Source organism: Camelus ferus, chromosome 28 (genome assembly GCF_009834535.1).
Source record: "Camelus ferus isolate YT-003-E chromosome 28, BCGSAC_Cfer_1.0, whole genome shotgun sequence".
In the NCBI taxonomy this organism is placed as follows: Eukaryota; Metazoa; Chordata; class Mammalia; order Artiodactyla; family Camelidae; genus Camelus; species Camelus ferus.
In genome coordinates this window covers 5,178,028-5,201,757 of record NC_045723.1, presented here as the reverse complement: position 1 = coordinate 5,201,757, position 23,730 = coordinate 5,178,028, and the positions used below count along the sequence as shown (strand labels likewise).

The window sequence follows — 23,730 nt, the reverse complement described above, 5'->3', positions numbered from 1 at the left end:
GGCCCCTTCCCTAGCTCATGCTCCCTGACAACCTTAGATGGAAAAGATCAGGACTGATCCATAGTACACTCCAGGTGTCTATTTCAGAGGCAGAATTCAGAGGTCATTTATGTCATACCAGAATTTTCTTAAGCCTGTTTATTAAATACTTTACTCCAAATACTTTATTATTCTTCCCCAAAGATAATGAACTCAGAAGCCACTCTCAGCAGTTGGGAAGGCGTTTTCTGATGCAAAAAAAAATTCAGTAGTCTTTATTTTGGGTTATCAGTGTATATCTGCAGTAGAAATGTGGGGTTTTTTTTCAGTATTAAGAATGATACTTGCAAAGCATATATGTATCCCCCAATCTCTTAATCTTGGGAGCATTGATTCATTCGTTTAATCAGCAATTGATTGATTCATTGATCATGTCACTGTGTTTAAGACACCACGCTATTCTCTGAGTACAGAGTTGTGGGTATACTCCTTGGGATGTCTATTCTCATGCAGCTTAGGGTCTAATAATTTGTATTTGTGCAGCTCATGTTGTTCTTAACCATCTGTTGCCTTGGAACCAGGCATTTCTTCAAAGAACCCTGGCTCCTCTTATGAGAGCTGGATGTGCTCATTGCTACTGCAGTGTTACTGCTTCTGGATCCTGTCTCAAGAGAGAACAGAGAAATAAATACAAATACATATATGGAAGAAGTTTCCTTCTCTATGGATGCATATATACATATATGTGTGTATATGTATATATACCCTTGTGTGTATGGACATATCTATATGTATCTCCTACCTATTTATTAAAAATCTTGAGTTCATAGTGATACTGTGAATTCTGAGAACCACAGAGTTCATTCTAGCCTTCCCTCTGCAAATCTGTAACTTCCTTCTTCAACAGTGATAACACACACACGTGTGTGTGTGTGTAATTTTCCTTTATTTTAGTTTTTTTGCCTGGATTTATTATCAGGATTATGCTGACTTTGCAGAATGATTTGGGGACTATTTCTACTGTCCTTTGTTTTAATTGTCTGAAAGATTGTGTAAAGCTGGAATGTTCTAGTCCTGGAAAGTTCAGAAGAATTTGCATATAAAACTATTTGAACATGGCATTTTCATTGTGGAAAGATTTTTCAAACCACTGCTTCAATTTCTTTTACTAGTTATAGCACAATTCGAGCTTTTTACTTTTTATTGGGTCAATCCTGGGGACTATACATTATCTGTGGATTTTATCTAAATTTTCTAGGAATTTGCCCATGCCATTTAAGATTTCAAATACAGCTGTTGTATTTTACTATTAGTATTTTAACCTTATTAATTTATAGTTATGCCCCCTTTTCATTGTAGTATTGATCAATCTCATCAGGGAACTATCTATTTTGTTAGTTTTTTTTTAGAGTTCACCTTTGGATTTGTCATGTTTGTTTACCATTGCTGTTTAGTATGAAGTGAATACTCAAACGTTAACTATATATAAAAATAGATAAAAAAACAAATTTCTTCTGTATAGCACAGGGAACTATATTCAATGTCTTATAATAACCTTTAATGAAAAAGAATATAAAAAGGAACATATGTATATATATGCCTGACTGGGACATTAAGCTGTACACGAGAAATTGACACATTATAACTGACTACACTTCAATTAAAAAAGAAAGTGAACGCTCAAATAAATGTTAGCTATTGCTACCATTCCTGAAACATTGTGACCTTCCATCAAACAGTTTTCACCATAATGAAATAAAGGAGAGCCTCAAGGACTAAGTTTAAAAATTCTACTAAATACTTAAGATAAAGTACCGGAAAGTACGCCTAAAGGAGCATAATTAGGGCTGCGCCTGCGCAGAGCAGCCGGGGAGGTGGGAGACACCGGGCGTGCGCAGAGCAGAGGATGGAACCGCGCATGCGCGGGGCGATCTGCGGTTCGGCGTGCGCTGAGCCAGGTTCCACCTCTTCACGCCGTGCTTGTTACTCTGTGGCTGCCAGTCTCTGGAGAGGATGATGGATTTTGAGAATCTTTTCTCCAAACCCCCCAACCCGGCTCTCGGCAAGAAACCCATCACGGACTCTGACGAAAGGTGACCCCCCCCCCCCCCAGTCTTTTCTTGCTTTGAACGCAGGGGCGCCAGCCGGTTCCGCCTCTTCCATCCACCGGGAGGCCGCTGGGGCCTCGCGCGGGCTAGTGCCACGGCCGGGCGTCGAGAGGTCGCTCGGGGGCAGCGGTTAGAAACCGGAGGTGGGGCTGGGTCCGTAGGCCGCCGCGGCCAGAGGCCCCGGGAGCCCGGGCCAGGAGGGCGGCAGGGTCCCGGCGGCGGCGGGCGGGGTGGGGACGAGGGGGGTCCGGGACGCTCCCTTTCTCTGCACTCCGGCCCCTCTGGGCGGGTTGGGAGCCCGCCTGCGTTCCCAGAGCATTCGCACATCCATACCGTCAGCTCCTGGAGGACTGAGGTCGTTTGTCATTTTTCACTTACACGTGCAAGGCGCTTTTTGGTAGAAAAGACGAAACCCTAAGGATAAGCAGTGACTAGTCTGCCTTTATTTATCCCCTTGATTTACATTGAAAGATCCTAAAGATCATAATAAAGCAGCAAACACCGTTCGAATACGTTTCCGTTAGGCTGAAGAAGGCACTGAAACTGCTGGCCAAATGGCGCCAATGTTTTATCTCATTCGTGTAGTTTGTTTACACCCAGGTATTCATTCACTGTTTTTTGCCTGCGAGTCTGAAGTGCTAAAAAGCCATCTTTTCTTTTAAACCTACATGTTTTCCCCAAATTGCCCTAAGCCGAACCCGTGACACATTCTTTATTCCTTTATTTTTTCTCATCCTCCATATAGCTCTTATTCTGGTTGAGTTTACCTCTTCATATCACTCAAAGCCCTTCACTTCTGTCTCAGATACCTTAATTGAAACTATTACCTTAATTCAAGCCACTATCAAGAGGTTTACTACAGGCTTTATTTGAAATACGTCATTTAACCTTCAGAATAACCTTAGAAGATATTATCCTCGGTTTTGCGGATGAGAAAATTGAGGCACAAAGAGAATAAATAACTTGCCAAGATCACAGAAACTTGTACAGTTGTAGGATTGAGTTACCAAGACAGTCTTACATCAAGACGTATGATTTCACCACCATGCTTCCAAGAAAGAATGACTAAAATAACACACATACTGAAAAGAGACAAAGACATTAATTACTTGCAGATGATATGATTATGATTAGCTACAAAGAAAAATGAGAGGAACTGATAAACTTAAAATATATGAGAGTTCAGCAAGGTGAATCATCAGGAGAGAATAGCTACATAGGAAAAACCAATAGGAGCTATCAATTTGAAAATGCACTGGACAGAAGATTCCATTCACAAAAACTGCTGAACTACATAAAAGACACTTTTAGGCGGAGAATGGTATTGAAGTATGGTGTCTGTGAACATTCTTTGCCTGTTTTTCTCTTGGTTGGTCTTTCTCTTTAAAATTTTAGGATCTCTAGTCTGCAACTATTTTATGCCCAGTTTCTTATTTGTCTTATGAATTGCCCATGGCATTATTTTCAGTGCATAAAGGTTTTGTTTGTTTTAAATGCGGTGAAATAAATCCATCTTTTATGGTTTCTGGGTATTTTTCCTAGTAATTTTCTGATGGGACTACTCATTTATTGGGCACTTGCTATGTAGGAAACATTATTCTAGGCCCTGAGGATCTAGCAATAAATAAACAGATAAAAATCCCCATGCTCATGAGATTTATTTCTTGGGGCAGGGGCAATACATAAATATGTAGCATTTTAGGTGATGGCAAATGCCATGGAGAAAATGAAAGCGGGGCAGGGGGATGAGGGAGGCTGGGATGGCAGAGAGGATGTAGATATTTTAAAGAAGGTAGTTAAGGAAAGCCTCCCTAATAACATTGATCAGTTCACATTTGAGTAGGGACCTGAAGGAGGTGAGAGAGGTTGATTATCTAGTGGAAAGAGTATTCCATGTAAGAGTCCTGGGTGGAGTGCGCTTGCTGTGATTGGGTGGTAGGAGCGAAGTGGCCAGAATGACAACTGGAGTGGAGTAAGAACAGTATAGAATAGACTTGAAGAGAAGAAGAATTTGAGAAGTATAGGGATGGGGAAGCAGGGGAGGCAGATTGTGTAGGACCTTGTAGGTGCCATGATAAGGACTTTGGCTTTTATGAGATGAGTATTGGAGAGTTTTCAGCAGAGAGTGACATATTAGCAGGGCCATCTGGCTGTGTTGAGGGTGAATGTAGGGGCCAAGAGTAGCTTGGATCGTAGTATTAGTAGCAAGAAGTGGTCAGATACTGATATATTTTGAAGATAAACTGTATTTCTCCACAGATTGGGCAGGGAATATGAGAGAGGAGTTAAGGTCGACTTCAAGGTTTTTGGTCTGTATCATTAGAAGGACGGAATTGCTATTTAAGATAGCAGGAGGATTTGATCAAGAGTTTTAGACCTATGAGACTGTCCAGTAGATGTCCAGGTGGATATTTTGAATAGGAAGTTGGCTCTGCCTGCCTGGTTTGGTACACGGTGGCTACTCAGTACTTGTTGAATGGATGGATGATTTAGATAGCTGCTAGTAGGTGAACATTAAAGTTATGTAATCTAAAAATTCAGCTTTGCAGTTTATTCATAAACATATATTGAGGCTTACTACTCATCATAATTTTGTACGTTATTTCTCTGGAGTATTTAGGGTAGAATTTGAATTTGGAATTTGTCTGAGGGCAACTTGAAGGTAAACCAAAGCAGTGAATTTTAATACTATGGTATGAACCCTTTTCAGGTTGAAAAACCCTTTTGTGTTATTTGATATTTTTGCTACAGAATCGATGGTGAAATAGATGGTACAGAAGTTGAAGAAACGCAAGAAGAGAAAATAAAATGGAAAGTAAAACTGGAGTGTGAGCAAATTCCCAAAAAAGTAAGATTAAGTTGGCATATTGAAAAAACAGACAGGAATGGATGTGAGAAATTGACTAGGGACCTGTTTGTCTCTTTTTAGTCAGCATTTGAGACACAGTTACTTATATCAAGGAAACATGGTTATGCTTTTTAGAAAAGTATCATTTAAGAACTTTGTTGTCATTTAACATGAACTGTTTTTAGTGCATTGCTTTTAGTTTTCCCTATTTCTGAAATGGGTTGTCAAGTGTTTCAAAAACTTCTTTCTTTTCAAATTAGATTGAAAAATTTTGATTTGCTAACTTGACTAACCTTAGTGATTTGTAGCTTGAAGCTTGTATTAGTTTGCTAGGACGCCATGACAAATTACTGCATCCTGGGTGACTTAACAGAAATTCATTGCCTTGTGGTTCTTAAGACTAGATGTCCAAGAGCAAGGTGGTGGGAGGGCTGGTTCCTTCTGAAGGCTGTGAGGAAGAATCTGTTCCATATTCTCCCCTAGCTTCTGATTGGTTTGCTGGCAGTCTGGTCTTCTTGGCTTGGCTTCCAGAAGCATCATCTTATCTTTACCTTCATGTTTGAAGGATATTCCTGTGTGAATATGTCTGTGTCTAAATTTCCCCTTTTTATTAGGACATCAGTCATATTGGATTAAAGCCCACCGTAACGACCTCATCTTAACTAATTATACATGTAGTGGCCCTGTTTCCAAATGAGGTTACATTCTAAGGTACTTCTTTTGCCCTTTGGGGCATATATGGCTGCTGTGGACGAAAGCCATGGTGGGCACCAGGAAACTACAACTTGGATTTCCCACACGTTTTTAATACTGTTTTAGTCACGGAGGCCCTGGTCATACCCTCTTAAAGTTCCCCCATCTATGTGTAGCCCCATACAAGAGATAGGCAGATACAGATTTGCACAATTATCTTAAGGAGTTTCCCAGAAACAATACTGTGAAAAGATGGACACCTAGATTGTTCCTAAGTAGGCTTCCTTCAGGCCACGCTCTTTACTTACAAGTGCAGAAAACATAACTGTATAATATCATAGCTAATTAAAAAGAGAACACCCAGGTAGACACTTTACAAGTCAAGAAAGAGCTTTACCTACTGTGCCTCTGATGCCTCCTTTCTCAGTCATGTTCCCTTCTTTCCTCCTGGAGATGACTGCAGTCCAAGCTTGAATACTGTCACCCCCGTGTTCTTCACTGTTTTACTACTAATGCTGTCATCCTTAGAATGTAGCTTTTTTCCTTGCCTGTTTTTTGCACATTACAGAAATAGAATAGTGTTGTATGTATTCTTTTCTGTCTTCTTTTTCTCAGTGTCACGTTTATAAGATTCATAGACTTTGTGGTGTACACTGATTGGTTCATTTTCTTTGCTGCATAGCATTCCGTTATTTGAATGTGCTAGAGTCTAGTGTTGGTGGACATTTGGTCCGATGTCCATTTTTGGAGGTTATGGGCGATGCTGCTACCTTCTCTCATTCGTATCCTGCTGCACATGTGCTCCGCATTTACCTAGGAGAGGAGCTGCTGGGACTTAAGAGTATAAGCAGCTTTCCCTTTACCATGATGCCAAACTATATTCCAAAGTGGTTCTACCGATATTTAATCCCACAGGCGATGCATGAGAGACTGTATTTTCACTGCTCCACACTTGATATTTGTTACCCTTTTTATTTTTTGCCATATGGTGAGGTATCTCATTGAAATTTAGTTTGCATTTTCTTGATTACTACTGAGATGGAGCATCTTTTCATGTTTGTCCATTTAGATTTCCATTTTTTGTGTGCCATTTTAAGCCTTTTTTCCCCTTTATCCTGGATATTGGGTTTTCCCCCCTTCGTTGTGGATTATGTGTTGCAAAGTGGCTTTCTTTCTACTCAATAGCATTTTTTGATAAAAAGTTTATAATTTATAATGTATTCAAATTTTTCAGTCTGTCCCTTTATATATTTATGCTTTGTTTTATTTAAATATCTTGAGATAATTAAGAATATTTCCCTACAGTGTCTTCTAAAAGTTTTACTGTTTTGCCTTTCCCATTTAAGTTTATAATCACTTAGAATTGATTTGGGAATATATTATGGGGTAGAGGGGACAAAGTTTGTTTTACTTTTTAAAAAAATTATCATACTCAATTGTTCTGGCACATTCACTGGGGAAAAGAACTGTCTTTTTCCCCATGGATCTGCAGTGTCACCATTGTCAAAAACCAAGTACTTGTATTCTGATGGGTCCCTTCCCCCAAGACTTCACTGTATTAATTATTACGGCTTTATTATGATGAGTTTGGATATCAGGTAAGCAAGTCCTCTCACTTTGTTTTTCTTCTTTAAATGTCTAGGCTTTAAAATTCTTAGCCCTTTGCATTTCCATATAAATTTTAGAAACAGTTTGTCAAGTTACACAGAAAACCCTGGTGGGATTTTCCATTTGGGAAGCATTGCATCTATGGATCATTTCGGGGAGAACTGACGTCTTCAGAATATTGAATTGTCCAGTCTTTAGTTCTTCTTTAATTTTCCTCATCAATGTTTTCTAATTTTCTTTGTAGGTATCTTAAATCTTAGATTTATTGCTAGGTGTTTGATGAGGCTATTGTAAATTGCATGTTTTTTTAAGCACCATTTTTAAAAATTTGAAGTATAGTCAGTTTACAATGTGTCAGTTTCTGGTGTACAGCATAATGTTTCAGTCAGACATAAACATACATATATTCATTTTCATATTCTTTTCCTTTATAGGTTACTGCAAGATATTGAATATAGTTCCCTGTTAAGCACTATTGTCTAACTTGGTTTCTCATTTTGCTAGCACATACTGTTCTATAGGAATGCATGGGATTAACCTTTTGAGTTCTTATATACGTTTCTGAAAGTATCTTGACTTTATCGTCATAGTTGAGAGATGATTTGGTTGAAATAGAATTAGGCTTGAGGTTATTACTGTTGCCTCCTGCTATCCAGTGTTGCTAATGTGAAGTCTTACCAATCTGATTCTTGTTACTTTGTAAGTATCCTGTTCTCCCAGGAAGCTTTTTGCTTCTTCTCTTTTTATTGTTGCTGTTGTTGGAGATTGTGAATCTTTCTTTATTCACTGTGCTGAAGTATTTGGTGAGACTATTCACTCAATACCCTTCATACACAAGTCATATTACTCTTTGTCTTTTTTCTTTACATTCTAAGAAATTTCCCCATCTTTATTTCACAAATCACAATTTAACTATTCAGGAGTTCTTTCTTGTCCTGTTTCGTTATAGCTTTCTAGCATTTAAAAAAAATAACATTATCTTAATATCTTTGAGAATTTATTTAAAAATTTCTGTGTTCTTTTCTTTGCCTTGAATCATATTTGCTTCGTCTGGATCAGTTTTTCTCTTTTTCCTGCTTTTTTGTTTCATTCTCCTGATCAAGAGTCAGTAAATATTTTCTGTAAAGGACAAAACAGCAAATATGTTAGGCTTTGTAAGCCAAGGAGCAAAACCGAGGATAGACTGTAGATACTGGTATAACAAGAGAGGAAACAAATTCCCACAACTTCCTTATTGACATAATTTAACACATAATAATAATAATGAAGTATTTGTTATACAGGTTTACTAATGAGAAGGGAATTCTTCTTTTGGGGATAATAATTTGCTTTCACTAGAGTTCAAAAAAGAACTCCTAAGTTGGAAAAGGGTGCTCTTTCTTGAGGACTTGGTGATCAGAAACTCAGAGACCGGTAGATTGTGGATGAATTAATAGTCTTGTCTGGTGTAGTGAAGATGAGATGTGCGGTGAAGCCCTTGTCGGGTTAAGAAACTTTCTTAGCTCGTTTGATTCTTCAAGCAGGGAGCACATCCTTTTCTAGGTCTACAGTCAGTCCTCTGGTGATACGACTCTCAGCTTAGAAGTTCAGCATCCAGGGTAAAGTATTAAATTGGACCCCCTACTGTATTTTGTGATTCTCTTGTTTTGTTTTTTGTTTGTTTTGAGTTTGCAGCCTTCATCAGTTACGTGAAGGTGGATAAGACCAGGTCCAAAAGCTCTGGAGCAGGATAATTGGCCAGTTTAGTGATAGACATGTCCTCTGAGCCCTTTTGGACTTTTTAAAATAAACCTTTTTAAATTGAAATGTATCATATGTATTAGTTGTAATCAGTTGATACATCTGTGTCACCAAGCATAGACACCTGTGTACCCAATACTGGGAAATTTTGTACACAAAGTGCTTTAGGTTGTCTGCTGTGATGATGTCAGGCTGCTTCCGGGTCAGCAGCCTCACCTGGGTACCTGTTCCCAGGGATGCCTGTGTTTGTAGCTGTCACCGTGGGGCAGCTCCAACAGCAGAGGTAGAAAATGATTTCTGAAAGTAAAATTAACTTGATTACAGAGACCGTGGCAATTCCTTCCCACTTGTCATGGCTGCTGCCACTGCCTCTCCCACCAATACTGTGAGTTATAGACAGAAATCGGCCTTGGGAGCTGTGATGTAGCTCAGTGTGGTGGATTTTCACCTGGGCCATCACAGTTCACTTGCTCTTTTATGAAATGATGAACTATTGTATTAAACTATTTAAAAGTATAGTCAATACGAAGGGAGGCGTCAAATGTGAAATGTAATATGGTAGTCCCTTTACAGCAAATAATTAAGATATGGGGCTTTAGTCTTTCAATCCAGTAAAGTACACACAGTGTACTGCAGATTCAGAATCTTCCTTCAAATTATATTTAAGGATGGATGTACTGTGTGTGTGTGTGTGTGTGTGTGTTTTAATTCTGGAAAAGTTCACATATGTAAGAGTGGAAAGAGTAGCACGTGAAGCCCCTATGTGCCGTGTACCCATCACTCAAACTCAACAACGATCAGTTCATGGCCAGTCTTTGTTTCCTCTTTATAACCAGATTGTTTTGAATCATGCTAGGTTTTTAAAGTTGAAAATTTAATTTTCACTTAGTTTAGGCACTTCGGAAACTCCACCTCACCAAAGAATCTGCAGCATAGAAAATCAAGAAGCAAGGACTATGACGTGTACAGTGATGATGATATCTGCAGTCAGGAATCAGAAGACAGTTTCGCTAAAGAGCTTCAGCAGTACATACAAGCTAAAGAGATGGCAAATGTCGCTCAGTCCTTATCACTTCCTGAAGAATCTGTGAAGAAAGAGGGAGCAAAGAATACTCAGAAAGGTAAAGGTGAGAATCAAACTGTTTAATCATGTAAGGTGATAAATTTAAAGTGATGGGGGAGGGGTGGAGTGGCTCTCCTGCACTGTGTCCCACGATAACATTAGCTTTCCGTGGATCTTTATGCCAGATGTGAGCTGGCCACTCGGTGTACAGAGGCTCAGTTTGCAGGAGGAGCAGAGCGAACAGGAGGGTTTTCAAAGGACCTGACTTGACTACTTTGAAAGGGAGGATGCTGAATCCTTGGCCTGAGTGTGTATGAAGGACAGGACATTTCTGTTTGTGTCGCCGACTCTAAAGGAGAATGGGCATAATTAATGTCAAGGATGGTGGTGTGTCAGACTAAACTCAGAAACATATTCTTTTAGATTGCTAAATGAAATTTAGCCGTAGATATGAGGACAAATGCCAGTTGTAAATGAGATTTTTTAATCCTCTCATTTTATCACCTTTTTTCCCCTCTTAAAATGTATTTCTGATTAAAACGGATGTATAGGTAAGCTTAGTCTATATAAAATGTTTTCAGTGAATAGTCTGACAGTCATATATGAGATCATTTTAAAGCAATTCCTAATTAGATCCATCGTACTTTCGACACTTCGAAAGGATGTGGCTGATGGCTGGCAAGACTGATTTCATTAATTATCTTGCTTTATTTTTTCCCCTGGCAATACCTTATATATTGTCACAAAGAATGAATTAGGGATCTAGAATATATTGATTCTCTTTTTACTGTCTTAATCCCAGAGCTTCTAGAAAGATAGGTCAACTCGTTGAGCAGTGGAGAGCTTCTCCTGGGTTATCATGGAATATACTTCCTAAGAGTGAACTGCTGTTGTCCTTTTATATCATCTTTAAAATTAACTTTATTATTTTTAGCTGTTAAACAGAAAAATAAAAATAAAAACCTTAAAAAGAATGGTAAACAGAAGAAAATGAAACGAAAATGGCCTGGTGCTGGAGACAAGGGACCAAATGCTTCCCTGAGGAACCGTGGCTCACAGGAACAGGTACAGGAGTGTATATGCACACCAGAGGACACTGCCTGCTCTTGGGTTTTTATCTTCTGCCTCAGTGGAAATCTCTTCCCACCGGTGGGCTCCATGCGCTTCCTTCTTACTGTTGCACTACCTTCCCCCACACTCATCACCTGCCAGTACCCACTTTAAGCCTTAGTGTCACTCCTTTTGCCCCTGAATACACGCACACAAGCCCCCTTCATTGCCTCTGGAAAAACAGGTGGGGGAAGCAGGGAGAAGATAAGATAGCCATGAGGCCATTCCAAAGGCCACAGTCTTACAGAGTTTCTGCTATTGCAGCCCCTGGTCTGTTGGTTCTTGACTCCTCCCTCTGGAAATTAAAAAGTGAATATTTTTGAACTTTGGCCTTACCAAACACTCCCTGCCCTCTTGGTCTTTTGATTTTGCATTGTAGAGGTTCCTCTTCCTTGGTCTGCGGATGTAATCAGGATAGAATCAGCGACTCCTCTGGACTCTGCTTTTCTGAGGACTTCTAAACTGGATGGCAATCTTTTTTGTGAGGCTTGGTCCAGATGACAAGAGTTAGGGGTGGTAAAATACTAGAAATGCCAAATATTATAGATTGAAACATATTTATGTAAAATCTGTGGGGCATGTACAGCTCAGTGGTAGGGTGCACGCCTAGCCCCCGGGAGGTCCTAGGTTGGATCTCCAGTACCCCAATTAGAAAAATTTTTTTAATAAACTCTCAAAATCTGCTTTACAAAGGAGGGATCTGAAGCCCTAGAGCTCAGGTAACTGCCCAGAGTCACACAGGGCCAGGCCAGGACTAGACCCGGGCAGTCTTCCCTTTCATTTGTTTTCCATTGACTCAGAGGGTTATTCAGCCAAAGCCGACAGCCCTTCTACATGAGAAACAAATTATAAATGTATATGTTGGAATTTAATAACAGAATCTAATAAAACCCAAAGTTAAAACTGACACATTTATTAGACACATAATTTTTGTGGTCCTAAGTGGAAGTTTGACTTTATTGTGAAGTAGGTGACATAAATGTACAGTCAGCTCCCTTCTTTGCACAAACCAGGAGGAATATGACACATGGAAGCTGTAAGTGGTACCACACACGAAAGGTGATCTGTGTTTCTAAACAGCCAAAATGAAATTCCCCTTTTGTTTTTATACCTTTATCACTATCTTAGAGGGTCTATTTCTAATTATGTTTGTTAATTTGAGCTCATCAGTAAACTCAGCTCAAACCTAGCGAGCATCTCATTGAAATTCAGGACTGCGCTACTTTGGTTTAGCTTTTTTTTTTTGGTTTAGCTTATGATTTCCAGTTTTGCCCTCGTTGTTCTAAAGAGCCTTGTTCTTAGACTTTACTTTTTATCACAAATAGTGCTACTTTTCTTTTTAAATGTTTCAGTTAATTTTTTTAAATAAGGGTGAGGTACAATAAAATACTCAGATTGCACAAACACTAATGTTCAATGATGGAAAGCTGTTGAAACTGAGAAAACATTCATTTTTTTTTCCCCAACGGATGTACAAAAAGTCCAAATCCTACATGAAGGCCAATTTAGAAGAGTTACTTTTTAATGTTTTAAAGGTGATTTAAAATAATTTTGTACAATGGAGTAAAATATTTAATTTTCTGTTTCTCACATTTAGTTTTTTGTTTTTGTCTTCAAAGGATGGTAAACCTAAAGAGAAGCAGCAGCCTGTGATAATGAGCCAGGGATTCATCAACCAGCACACAGTACAACGCCACGGAAAGCAGATTTGTAAATATTTTCTTGAAAGGAAATGTATTAAGGTATAAAAAAATGTATAAGCACAAATGCACTAAAATGTAAGGTATAGCAAAAATGTACTAAAGCCAACTCCTGTTTCCATTAGACACTCCAAAAGCATACCAGTACAATTTTAGAACTAGTTCCCTTTTAGAAAAGATTCAATTAGAAAATTTTACTGAAATATCCTTTCATGTTTAAGAAAGTAGATAATTTAAAAAAATGCTTTGTGTTAAAAATGTTAATGACTTCACAAATTTTAAGCAGATACATGTGATGTTACTGTAAGATAGTTCATTAAGAATTAGACTGTACTGCTTTTGACTGTGTTTTTTCTGGCATCTGTTGCTTATCTAAAGTTAATTAAGAATTGTAACTGTGAGAAATAATGACTTTTCCTTGCTCTTCTTTTGGCCCAGGGAGACCAGTGTAAATTTGACCATGATGCAGAGATAGAGAAGAAAAAGGAAATGTGTAAGTTTTATGTGCAAGGATATTGTACCAGAGGCGAAAACTGTCTGTATTTGCATAATATCCTTTATCACGAGATGTAGTAGCTTTACTTTCTGTTAATATTTACATGAACATTTTAAATATGTAAAATTTTGAATAAAACCAGTGTTTTAGCTATGGCGAAATTATGTTATCCAAGCTCAACTCAGTATCAAAGTGATTAAATTGTACACGGATTTTTTTTTTTTCCCTCCAAGAAAGAGGGAGTTTTTAGATCTTCTCTCAAATGAGGATCCGCTCAACCTGGGTGGTTTAACAGGTTCACAAGACCTATTCAAATCCCAGAAAAACTCTCAGAATTTCTGCTGTGACAGTCACTAATTGACTATATTTATATAATCTGCTTGCTAAAAAGAGACAGGAATTGCATAGTTTTTGTTTTCTGTATATTCTGTATTGTACAGAGTTTAATTGTCCCTTAGTTTTTTTTTTTAATTATTTTATTTAAAAATTTTTTTTGGTTGGGGGAAGTAATTAGGTTTCTTTAATTTTGTAGGAGGTACTGGGCATTGAACCCAGGACCTTGTGTATGCTAAGCATGTGGTCTACCACTTGAGCTGTACCCTCCCCTCAGCTGTCTCTTAATTTGAAGAATAACCCTAACCCTTCAGTGCAAATGGCCCAGACGTGTTGTAAAAAAAAACATGGAACATAAAGGTTTTAGGTAATTGCACCTTTGATCACCACAAAAGTTGTTTTCTTTCAGGCATTCAATACAAGCAATCTCAAATGCTAACTTGAGAAACTTTCCCTAGAAAACAGTATTGAAATTATATAAATTGATCCTGTTTTAAAGAAGCCTAATATGTGAAGGATCCAGATTTGTAAGACATATCATTGTCATTGACTCTAATTCCCTCACCCGAAAAGAATGCTTTAAAAATAATCCCATTTCTCACAGTATTTAAAATAGACATCCCTCTCTTGTATTAGTGAAACATACCTGTAGTTTATTTTAAGAATGGATATGAAGGGGGAAAAATGTCCTATGACAGCCAATAAACTTGATTTATAGAATCATCCCAAAATTAGATTTTCTTGTAACCCAATTAATAGTTTATTGTCTCATATTTTAAATAGAGAATTTAACGTTTCTACTAGTAGAAAAGAACTTTATGTGGGGAAAATAAAGTCATTAAATTAATAACAAATTATTTTAGTTGGAGTAAAATTGTTCTCTTCCTTAACGTTTGGGTTACATGAATATCCTTGCAAGTTTTACCACACAGGAGCAAAATGTTACCAGGGAGAATATTGCAAGTTTTCACACGCTCCACTGACTGCCGAAACACAGGAACTATTGGCTAAAGTGAGTACGATTTTAATTTTTGTTTTCTTTTTTAAAAGAATATGTTTGAACTAAGCGTGAGAATTTGAAAAGATACTGTTCCTTAAGGAGAATGCCTCCTATGTTAGCATTTGCTATATATTAGGACAGATAATATAAGGATTTACTTCAGTTTAGAAAATTATTATTCATTTGTATATACTTCCTTGTAGGAAAGGAAAGTTCATACTTATTGCTGGTGTAAATTGAAATGTTCTTAAAATCTTCAGTGTAGTTAGCAACCTTAATAGCTAAGTTAACCAAAGGCAAACACAACAAATAGGAGACACAGTATACTGGTTACACTCTTAGGAGAAAAGTTAAGGATCATTGGTTGATAAATATTTTAGAGTTCCATCAAAGCATACTTCAGTAGTTAGTTATTTCAGTTTTTTTCAAATATTCTTTCAGGCTGTAAGAAAGATAATTAAAAAATAATAGTTATTTATATTCTTTCATTTCTCATATGTTAGTTGGAGCTAGTCTCTTCAAAGTTGAATTGAAATAAAAGTGAAAATAAAAAATTCTTTTAAAACCATACCATTCCATTGTGTGGCCGAAGTTCCCTTGAGCATATGCAAATATTACAAAGTCAAAGGTGCTTATTTCTGGATATTTTTAGGTTGTGAAATATGAATGGTTACCCTGGAATTAGAAATTATACCAAATATTTGGAAGTTTGTTAGTATGAAATATATATGGAAAAAATGGTATATGTAAAAGTCATTTTCCAGTTCCCCTTATGGTAATATTATTGGCTAGATGCTAAGATGAATATTATTTGGAATCTTTAGATAATTACAAGAATACGATGGTGTTCCTGAATTAGACATTGATGCATAAGAATGATTGTGTGATTTCCCCCCCCCCCATATTAGGTTTTGGATCCTGAAAAGAAATCTTCATGAAAGTAAAATACAGAAAAAAGGTAAAATTAGAATTTAGTGCTTGATTTTTTTTTTTTCAATCCTCCTCTGAAATGTCTCCAGAAATTGTCAGGGGAACATAGGCCTTTTTACATTTTTCTCAAAAAGAAGTCTTTTCTCTCTCCTACCCCACTAAAAAAATTATAAATTATTTGATACATACAAATAGATACATACATGGATCTCCCTGGACCTGCTTCCCTCCCTGGATTTGTCACTGTCTGTGTTTTTATTCTCCTGTTCAGTTTCTTTGTAGATTTACCAAATGTATATGATTCACTAAATACTGTATTTATTTTGTTTGTGTTTGGATATGACTTAAACAGCATCATATTCTGTATTTATTGGTGACTTGCTGTTTCCACTCAACGTGACGCTTCTGATATTCATTCGTGTAGACACATGCAGTTGTCGTTCATTTTTACTGTTATAGAGCATTGATTCTGTGACTGTTCCAGTTTATTTATTCTGTATTGATGGACATCGAGGTTATTTTCAGTTTTTTAAGCTTAACTATTGTTATAAATAACCGTGTTACATATCTCCTGATGTAAATGTGCGTGAGTTGTCCTGAGTATATACCAAGGAGTAGAATTATTACATCATCTTAAACCTTAAGATAATACTAGTCTTTTCTAAAGTAGTTAAAACAGTTTTTACTCCTGCCAGCTGTGTAAAAGAATTTCTGTCGCTCCACACTCACCGATGCTTTGTATCGTCAAGACTTAAATTATCTTTTACCAATTTAGTGGGTATAAAAATGGTGCTCCATCACTTTATTTTCATAAAGTTCTGCATCTTTCCTTAGGTTTACTAGCTTCTGAGCTTCATCTTTGGTGAAATCCCTTAAATGTCTTTCACCTGTGTTTCTGTTGGGCTGCTTGTCCTTTATAACTTGATTTTATATACTCCTGATGTAATTGTGAGATAATGGGTGGCAGGTCTTCTCCCATTTTGTGGGCTGTCTTTTCACTGTTTTAAAGGTGTTTCAATGAGCGGAATTACTTTGGTAAACTTTTTCTTAATGGTAGGTTTTGTGTTTTGTGTCTTATTTAAGAAATCCTTCCCTATCATGAAGCTCTGAAGTACTTTTCATTTCTTTTAGGTTTTGGTGTTTGGCTTTTTATGTTTATATTTTAATCCTTTGGAAAATTTTTGTTTTAAACAGTATGCAGTGGGGACCTGATTTTATTTCGTTTTTCCCCCGTTTTACAGATGATCAGTCTCCCAGCGCCATTCAGCTAAAAAGACTGCCCTTTCCCCAGTGATTTCTAATGTCCTCTCTGGTGTATGTCAAGTTTCCTTCAAACGGAGGTCTATTTCTGGGATCTCTGGTCGGCTCCATTTGTCTTTTTCTCTAGTACTCCACTGCCTTAATTCCTGGAGCTTTATTGGATTTTGATTGTAGTTCGGTAATTTTTCTGATGTTGTTCTTTAGGAGCACCTTGGCTATTTTGGACCCTTTTACTTTGTTACAGTTTTTTTTTTTTAATGGCTTTATTGAGGTATGATTTATATATATCACTTAAGTGTACAATTCGATATTTTTGGCAAATTTACAAAGTTACGTAACATCACCAAATCCAATTTTAGACTGTTTTTGACAGCCCCAAAAAGGTCCCTTTTACCCATTTACAGTCACTACCCAGTCCCACTCATCAACCTTCTATTTCTAGAAAGTTTTCTGTTTGGGGCCCCTTGAGAGTCCATACAGATTTTAGGATTGATTTTTCTATTCTGCAAAAACTGTCATTGTGATTTTGATAGGGATTGCATTGAAGCAGCACCGTTCATTACTTTGCGTAGTACCGACAACAGTATTTAGTCTTCAGTTCATGAACAGTTCATGATGTCTTTCCATTTATTTATGTCTTTAATTTCTTTCAGCAGTGTTTGTAGCTTCCATTGTATAAATCTTTCACCTTCTTGGTTAATTCCTAAGAATTTTATTCTTTTTGAGGTGTAGTAAATGGAATTGTTTTTTTAATTTCCCTTTCAGATTGTTTATTGTTAGTAAATAAAAATGCAACTGATTTTTGGGTGTTAACTTTGTATCCTACTATTTTGCTGAATTCATTTATTAGTTCTAACAATTTTTTTTTATTCTGTAATCATTACATTTTCTACATAGAAGATCATTCAATGGGTGTTTTCTTACTATGATAAAATATTATACCTTAATAAGAAAGTCAGCACCATACTTAATGGGGAAATGGTGGAAGCATTTCCACTAGAAGAGTTTTGTGTTTCAAGGGGACAGTTTAGTTTCTAAAAGTTGAGTAGAACTCCTCTCTGAAAAGATTTGCATCTGGTGTCATTTCATTTAAGGATGTCCTTGGTGAAGCAGTAAAAATTATTAATGTTATTAAATCTCAATTCTTGAGTAGATGTCCTTGCAATATTATATACAGCAAAATGGGAAGATTCATAATAGTATTTGTACATACTGAGGGGTGTCCTCAAGGAAAAAGCACCTGTGCTTCTCAGTTGCAAGCTGAATTAGCTGCATTTTATCATGAATATGCTTTTACTTGAATGAATAACTTAGGGGCAAACTGGTTTTTTCAAATTTGGGTGTTTTGCAGGTAGTTTTGAATGGAGTGATCCTGGCACTTTAAGGAAAACAACTGAAAGTATATGTTATCGGTGATAAAATTCTGGCTTTTTAGCAAAAGTGACAATTTTAAAACATTTGATCTGCCTCTGAGCTTGAAAGCTTTCCTCTACTTAATGGCTTTTTGGTGAGATTGGGTGGTGATAGTAAAGAATGTGACTTTTTAAATACTTTATAATGAAGCATTTGAAAGATCTGCATAAATTAGATAATGCTTTTCAAATAACCACAGCCTTATATTACAAAGTTATGCATGGGACAATATCTATCCAACCTACAATAGAGATTAATCAGTTTTAATGTAACAGTACAGAAAGTTCCTTGATGTGGTTTCGGATTCTATGTTGCAGCCAGATATTTGTTTGTATTTGCTTTTATCGTTTATTTGCCTATCATTTTATTTTTAGCTTTTCTGAGTCAGTTTTAGGTTTGTTTCTTGAATGGAGCCTATAGTTGGGTTTTGCTCTGTGAGCCAAACCAAAAATCCTTTTCTTCTTTTGATAACTGAATTAATCCATTCACATTTATTGAAGTGATGAATGTTTGCTTTAGCTTCTTCTCATTTTGTATTATAGTTACTGTGTATATTAGGCTACATTTATGTGTTTGCCCTCTCTAGGATGGTTTTTCTTTCTTCATCTCATTTTCATTTTCCTTTGCCATTTTTGTCCACTAACCCTTATTAAGTTTCCCTTCAAATCTGGTATGTATTACAATATAGTCTTTATTTTTGATATGATTTCTTTTTCTTCTGTCATTTCTGAGGTCAGTCAACTCTTGTTTCGTTACTTCCATTTTTTTGTTCAGTTTTGTTCTTAGTTTTTGAATTTCAATTCAGAAATTGTTTTTTCACATACCTAAACAGGGATATTTATATTTAATTCAGTTTGGATTTTAGTGTCACTTTTCTTCTGTGCCTGTTTTTTTGGAGGGAGGCAGCTGAGGGTGGGTGGCTAAGTGAGTCACTTTTATCAGCTGATGTGATTTTGTTTTCTCTTTTCTTCTGTAGCTTTGTGTGGATGAAGAGTGTTGTGTCTGTGTCTGTTGAAGACTATCAAGACTTGATTTGAAGTGGTTTACAAGATACCTCGTTTAAAGCGTCCCCTTGTGTCGTTATAATGATGTGCAACTCTCTCATGGATGGCACCCAGGGACAGAATGTAGTGTATAAGTGAAGGGGTTGGTCTTTATGGAGATGGTTCCAGCCACTGAAACGGAGGAGCATATTTGACTGAGGTGCTGGCTGTGGGTATAGGCTGTGGTGGTAAACAGCAGAAGTCTCTTCTGCTTGACTGAGTTTTCTCAATGAACTAGGAAGCAAGGTTAGGCTGAGTGAGGATGGATGAAGACGCAATAGATTTGAAGAGAGAAAACTATTGAGTTTCTCTGGGAAGACATTGGGATAACAGACAATGAACACACAACTAGATCTTTTCATGTCATTAAATACATTCACAATGTATTTTTAATGGTTGCTCACAATTCTGTTTTTTGGATTAAATTATGGTTCCATGATTTTTTAAAACCAATTCCCTGTTGTTTGACGATAAAGTTGTTTCCAGTTTCTTACTATTACAAGTGAAATGGACCAGTGTCTCTTGGTGTACCATTCCAAAACCTGGAGTTCTTAAATTTTTTGTTGTTAAGATGTAAGAATGGTTATCTTTTTCATTGGTTCATAAATTGTAGTCAGATTAAACACCTGTGTAGAATGTAAATTTTAGGAGTGTGGTGATGTCTTTAATATTCAAATACAGAAATTTCTAATCACAAATAATAAGATTCTAAATATGCTCTTTTATATAGCAGTACTGACTATTATTAGAAAAATTCTATAAAATGAAACTATCATCATGTTATTGCTGGGAGAAATGATAACACCACTAGCCTGCTGTATACTTTCAAGTACATCAAAGTTAGTGCCACTTCTTAGCAAAGTCCTGTTTACAAATATTGTCAAAGCCACTTTGGTTGTAACCTAATCCCACTAAAGCACAAAAGGGTATTGCACATACTCCAAGCAAAGGTTTATAAGACCAGTCCTAGGAAGAGACGAAACCACGATTAATCCTGAGCCCTTAGCATCTGGAGTCCATGAGCTGAGAGCGAGTCATCTCTCTGTCCCACTGCTGTCTGCCCGGCTCATCGGGTCACTCCTTGGCTGTGATGGGAGGAGGGAAAGACAATGCGCTAGAATCTTCCAGAGGAAGTCACAGGGGAGACGGGTGGAGGGGATGCTTTTAAAGGGTTCATTACAGAAACCTTCAATAATGTAATGAAATTGTGCAAAAGAGTGGTTATATAACTTGTAGAATTGATACTTTATTTCTTCTTTACTTTTTAACTGTTGGAAATTCTTTTTTAGTGATCTTAATTTGTGTTTATTAAGATATGTATTTTTTCTTAATGTTTAGTAGAGGTTTTGGGGATTGAACCCAGGACCTCGTGCATGCTAAGCATGTGCTCTACCACTGAGCTATACCCTCCTCCCTATATCTCCTTTAAAGATCACATGTAATTTAAAGGAATTCAGGATCTTGTCACAGAGCACAATTGTAGAAGGTAGATTTTATGGCCAACCTGTACGTAAGCTAACGTTGACTGATGTACAATAAGCTAACACTGGTGCACACTTACCATGTGGAGGCACTGTGCTATCTGGTCTAATGCTGTTTAACTTTCTCATTTAAGCCTCATAACCCTATGAGGTGGATGATGAGATCCATTGCACAGAAAAGAAATAAACAGGAAATTTCCTTATACTTTCTCTATCTTCATAAGCCTTGAAAATGACTTGTATTTAATCTTCTATGAGAGTTTTAAACAATTTATTTCCTTATAATACTACGTAATGCATAGTGTGATACCTATGAGGTATAAATACACATGTAAAGTTTATGTATAAGGCAGAAGTAATTCTTATATTCCAAGCGGCAGTACCCATCTCACCTGTGAACTTAAAAGACCAAGCAGAGGTTTGATGGACTGAGAAGTCAGAGAAGTTTAAATAGTGCTTATTTTACAACTGTTATTTTGAAGAGGCAAACAATAGGTGTCAGTGAAACATCTTAACTTGTGTTGCATCAAGTTGAGGGCGAGACATACGCTCTCAGATGGGCCCTGTGCACCGCAAGCAGCTGTTAGGCTGTTGGTCTCCTACGTATGGGTTATGGCAGCCCCTCCCGACTGGTCTCCTGCCTCCACTTACTTCCCACTCTCTTCTCTACTGTTCACTCTCTTTTCCTAAGTTAGGGCAGGTTTCCCAGTGTGCCGCTGCAGCCACGCCGCCACTGTGTACCTCCCGGAGTCAAGGTCCATTTGTCCACCCCGTTGTGGGTGCTCTGAGTCTGGCCGGCTCAGCCATACCAAGCTTCAGTGCCCGCTGCCCTCTGCTCCCCTGGGCTTCCGCCTGGGAGGTAAATCTTACGACCCTTGATGCAGCTCCTAGCAAGGACGTGTATATTAAAACCATAGTTTAAAAAAAATCTGGACCAGAGGAAATACAAGCAAGAAAGTTGTAATGGAAAAAGCTGTACACGGATTTATTTACGTGGCATTTGGTCAGTATGGTTATCGTGGCTGTATTAAATTTATCTCTGATCGTTTTTGGAGCCAAAACAAAAAAGATGGAGTGGTTATCTACTTACCTCTCATTATCAGAAAGGAGGCAGGATGCAAAGCCTAACTCTTCCAGTAATAATTCCATGAAAACAGTTCCTATATGGGTCTTCACTATGGAAATCTCTGAGGAGAATGGACAAAATTCTCATTTCTAAGATTCTTTGTGAAGGGTTTCATATAACTCTTTTGTGATCTGTTACTTACAGCCACATGACAGTGAAACTCAGTTTTTGTCGGTAAGAGAATTTAAGTTAAGGACGTAGTCCTTCGGCTCATTAACTTGGTCCAGTCATAGCACTTGGGGAATTCAGACACAGATATTAAATGACTTGTCCCGTCTCAGTAGGATTCCTGACCTTCAGCGCAATACCTCAGTTCACTGACTAGTTTTAATAAACAAAGCCATTAAGGAGTTTAAAAAATGCTGACATCCGGGGCTCACTCCCAGGAATTCTGATTCGAGTGGTTTGGGGGGAGGCCTCGGATATGGACATGAGGTTTTGCAGTAACTCTCAGGTGATTCTGCAGCACAGCCAAGGTTGAAAACCACTGGTCTCCACAGCTAGTCGAAGTGTGATTCTCCTTGCCAGTAGTTGGTTTAAGGCTTGAAATACGAATTCATGTCCTCTGGCGCACTTCTGGAACAGCTGCCATCTCTTGAGGTCCGTGGGTAGAGGTTAGACGTTGCCGTGGCTAAAGCCATCACCCATAACACTTGCAGTTGTCTTGTGACCTCAAGGGGGGCCAGCTATCCAGCTGAAGGCGACAAAGTTGGGGAGAATCCCTGCTGGGTCCTTGATAACAACTGAGCCATGGAATTCACCGCCTTAGAGAGAGACAGCCACCCTTCCAATTTTATGTTACACCATATGAAATAATACCATCTTTTTACTGTTTAAGCCATTCTGATATGAGTTCCATGTTCCCTGCAGCCAAAGGCAAGCTAATACACGTGAGCCAGGAGCCAAACTACATTTGTCTATCCAAAGGCCACGACTTCCCCGTCGCCACCCTCTTCACTGAAGTCTACGTTCACTGTCTCAGCCCCTGCAGGCAGCACACAGTAAGAAACAGGTGTATTTATTTTCGTAGTCAACATCTCTGCAATTGCGATGCATTTTATAGTTGGTAGAATTTCACATTTTAGTTGGCAGCTTATTTTTTTCTTATTGGTACATTTAAAGTGGTGGATCTTACTAAGTTATTGACATATTTAGATTTGACTGAATATAATTTTTAACTGAAATTATATATGTATGTAGTCACAAAATTACTGTGAAATGAAATTTGTCACGGGTATTATTTTGGATTAATAAATTATGAAAACAAAAAGTTTTTTTTAATGAAAAGGTGCTTCCCTGTATCCTTCCTCCCCCACTCCCCACCATACCTTCTTTGTGGTATGCAGAATTCTAAGATGGCGCCCGGATTCCTGGCCCCTGGGAAACACACCTGTATGACCCCCTCCCTTTGAGTGTGAGCACTCCTATAAGTAGGACAGATTTCACTCTCACGATTAACTTACATTATATGTCAAAGATGAAGTGGTTTTTACCTTTGATGTGATTAAGACCTCAAATAGTTGGTTTTGAGTTGATCAAAGGGAGATCATTTCAGATGGGCCTTAACTAATCAGATGACTCTTACAAGAGACTGGGCCCTTTCTGAAGCCAAAGGTTAGAAGCATCAGATTTTCCTCCTAGCTTTGAAGAATTAAGTTGCCAAGTTTTGAGAGGCCATGTATCTAGAATTGAGAGCAAGCCTCGAATGACGTGGAAGAAATGGGAACTTCAGTCTGAAAACCACAAATTACTGAATCCTGCCCAAACCTTTAATGAACTTGGAAGAGGTGCTCCAGGCT

The 23,730-nt window shown here is 37.7% G+C and overlaps 1 protein-coding gene across 3 annotated transcripts; it reads left to right on the top strand.

Moving 5' to 3' along the window:
- Positions 1-1,886: 1,886 nt before the first annotated feature.
- Positions 1,887-21,770, top strand: ZC3H8 (zinc finger CCCH-type containing 8). Of its 3 annotated transcripts, none has more exons than XM_006183582.3 (9): positions 1,888-2,072; positions 4,839-4,935; positions 9,866-10,097; positions 10,974-11,104; positions 12,769-12,891; positions 13,288-13,399; positions 14,581-14,690; positions 15,587-15,636; positions 19,258-21,770. In XM_006183582.3, exons 1-8 carry the CDS (start codon positions 1,993-1,995, stop codon positions 15,614-15,616), a joined length of 915 nt encoding a protein of 304 aa, XP_006183644.2. In that variant the 5' UTR covers positions 1,888-1,992; the 3' UTR covers positions 15,617-15,636; positions 19,258-21,770. The 3 variants fall into 3 exon arrangements, with proteins under 3 accessions (XP_032325380.1, XP_006183644.2, XP_014413818.1); XM_014558332.2 differs by having other exon boundaries at positions 9,866-10,103; XM_032469489.1 differs by lacking the exon at positions 4,839-4,935 and having other exon boundaries at positions 1,887-2,072; positions 9,871-10,103.
- The last annotated feature ends 1,960 nt before the right edge of the window (positions 21,771-23,730 follow it).

What these genes read in the sequence shown, in the direction of transcription:
- ZC3H8 (XM_014558332.2), top strand. Translation starts at nt 1,993, where the DNA reads ATGATGGATTTTGAGAATCTTTTCTCCAAACCCCCCAACCCGGCTCTC. An exon ending in GAATACTCAGAAAGGTAAAG is followed by an intron (nt 10,104 to 10,973) that starts GTGAGAATCAAA and finishes TATTATTTTTAG; the next exon opens with CTGTTAAACAGAAAAATAAA. An exon ending in TTGAAAGGAAATGTATTAAG is followed by an intron (nt 12,892 to 13,287) that starts GTATAAAAAAAT and finishes CTTTTGGCCCAG; the next exon opens with GGAGACCAGTGTAAATTTGA.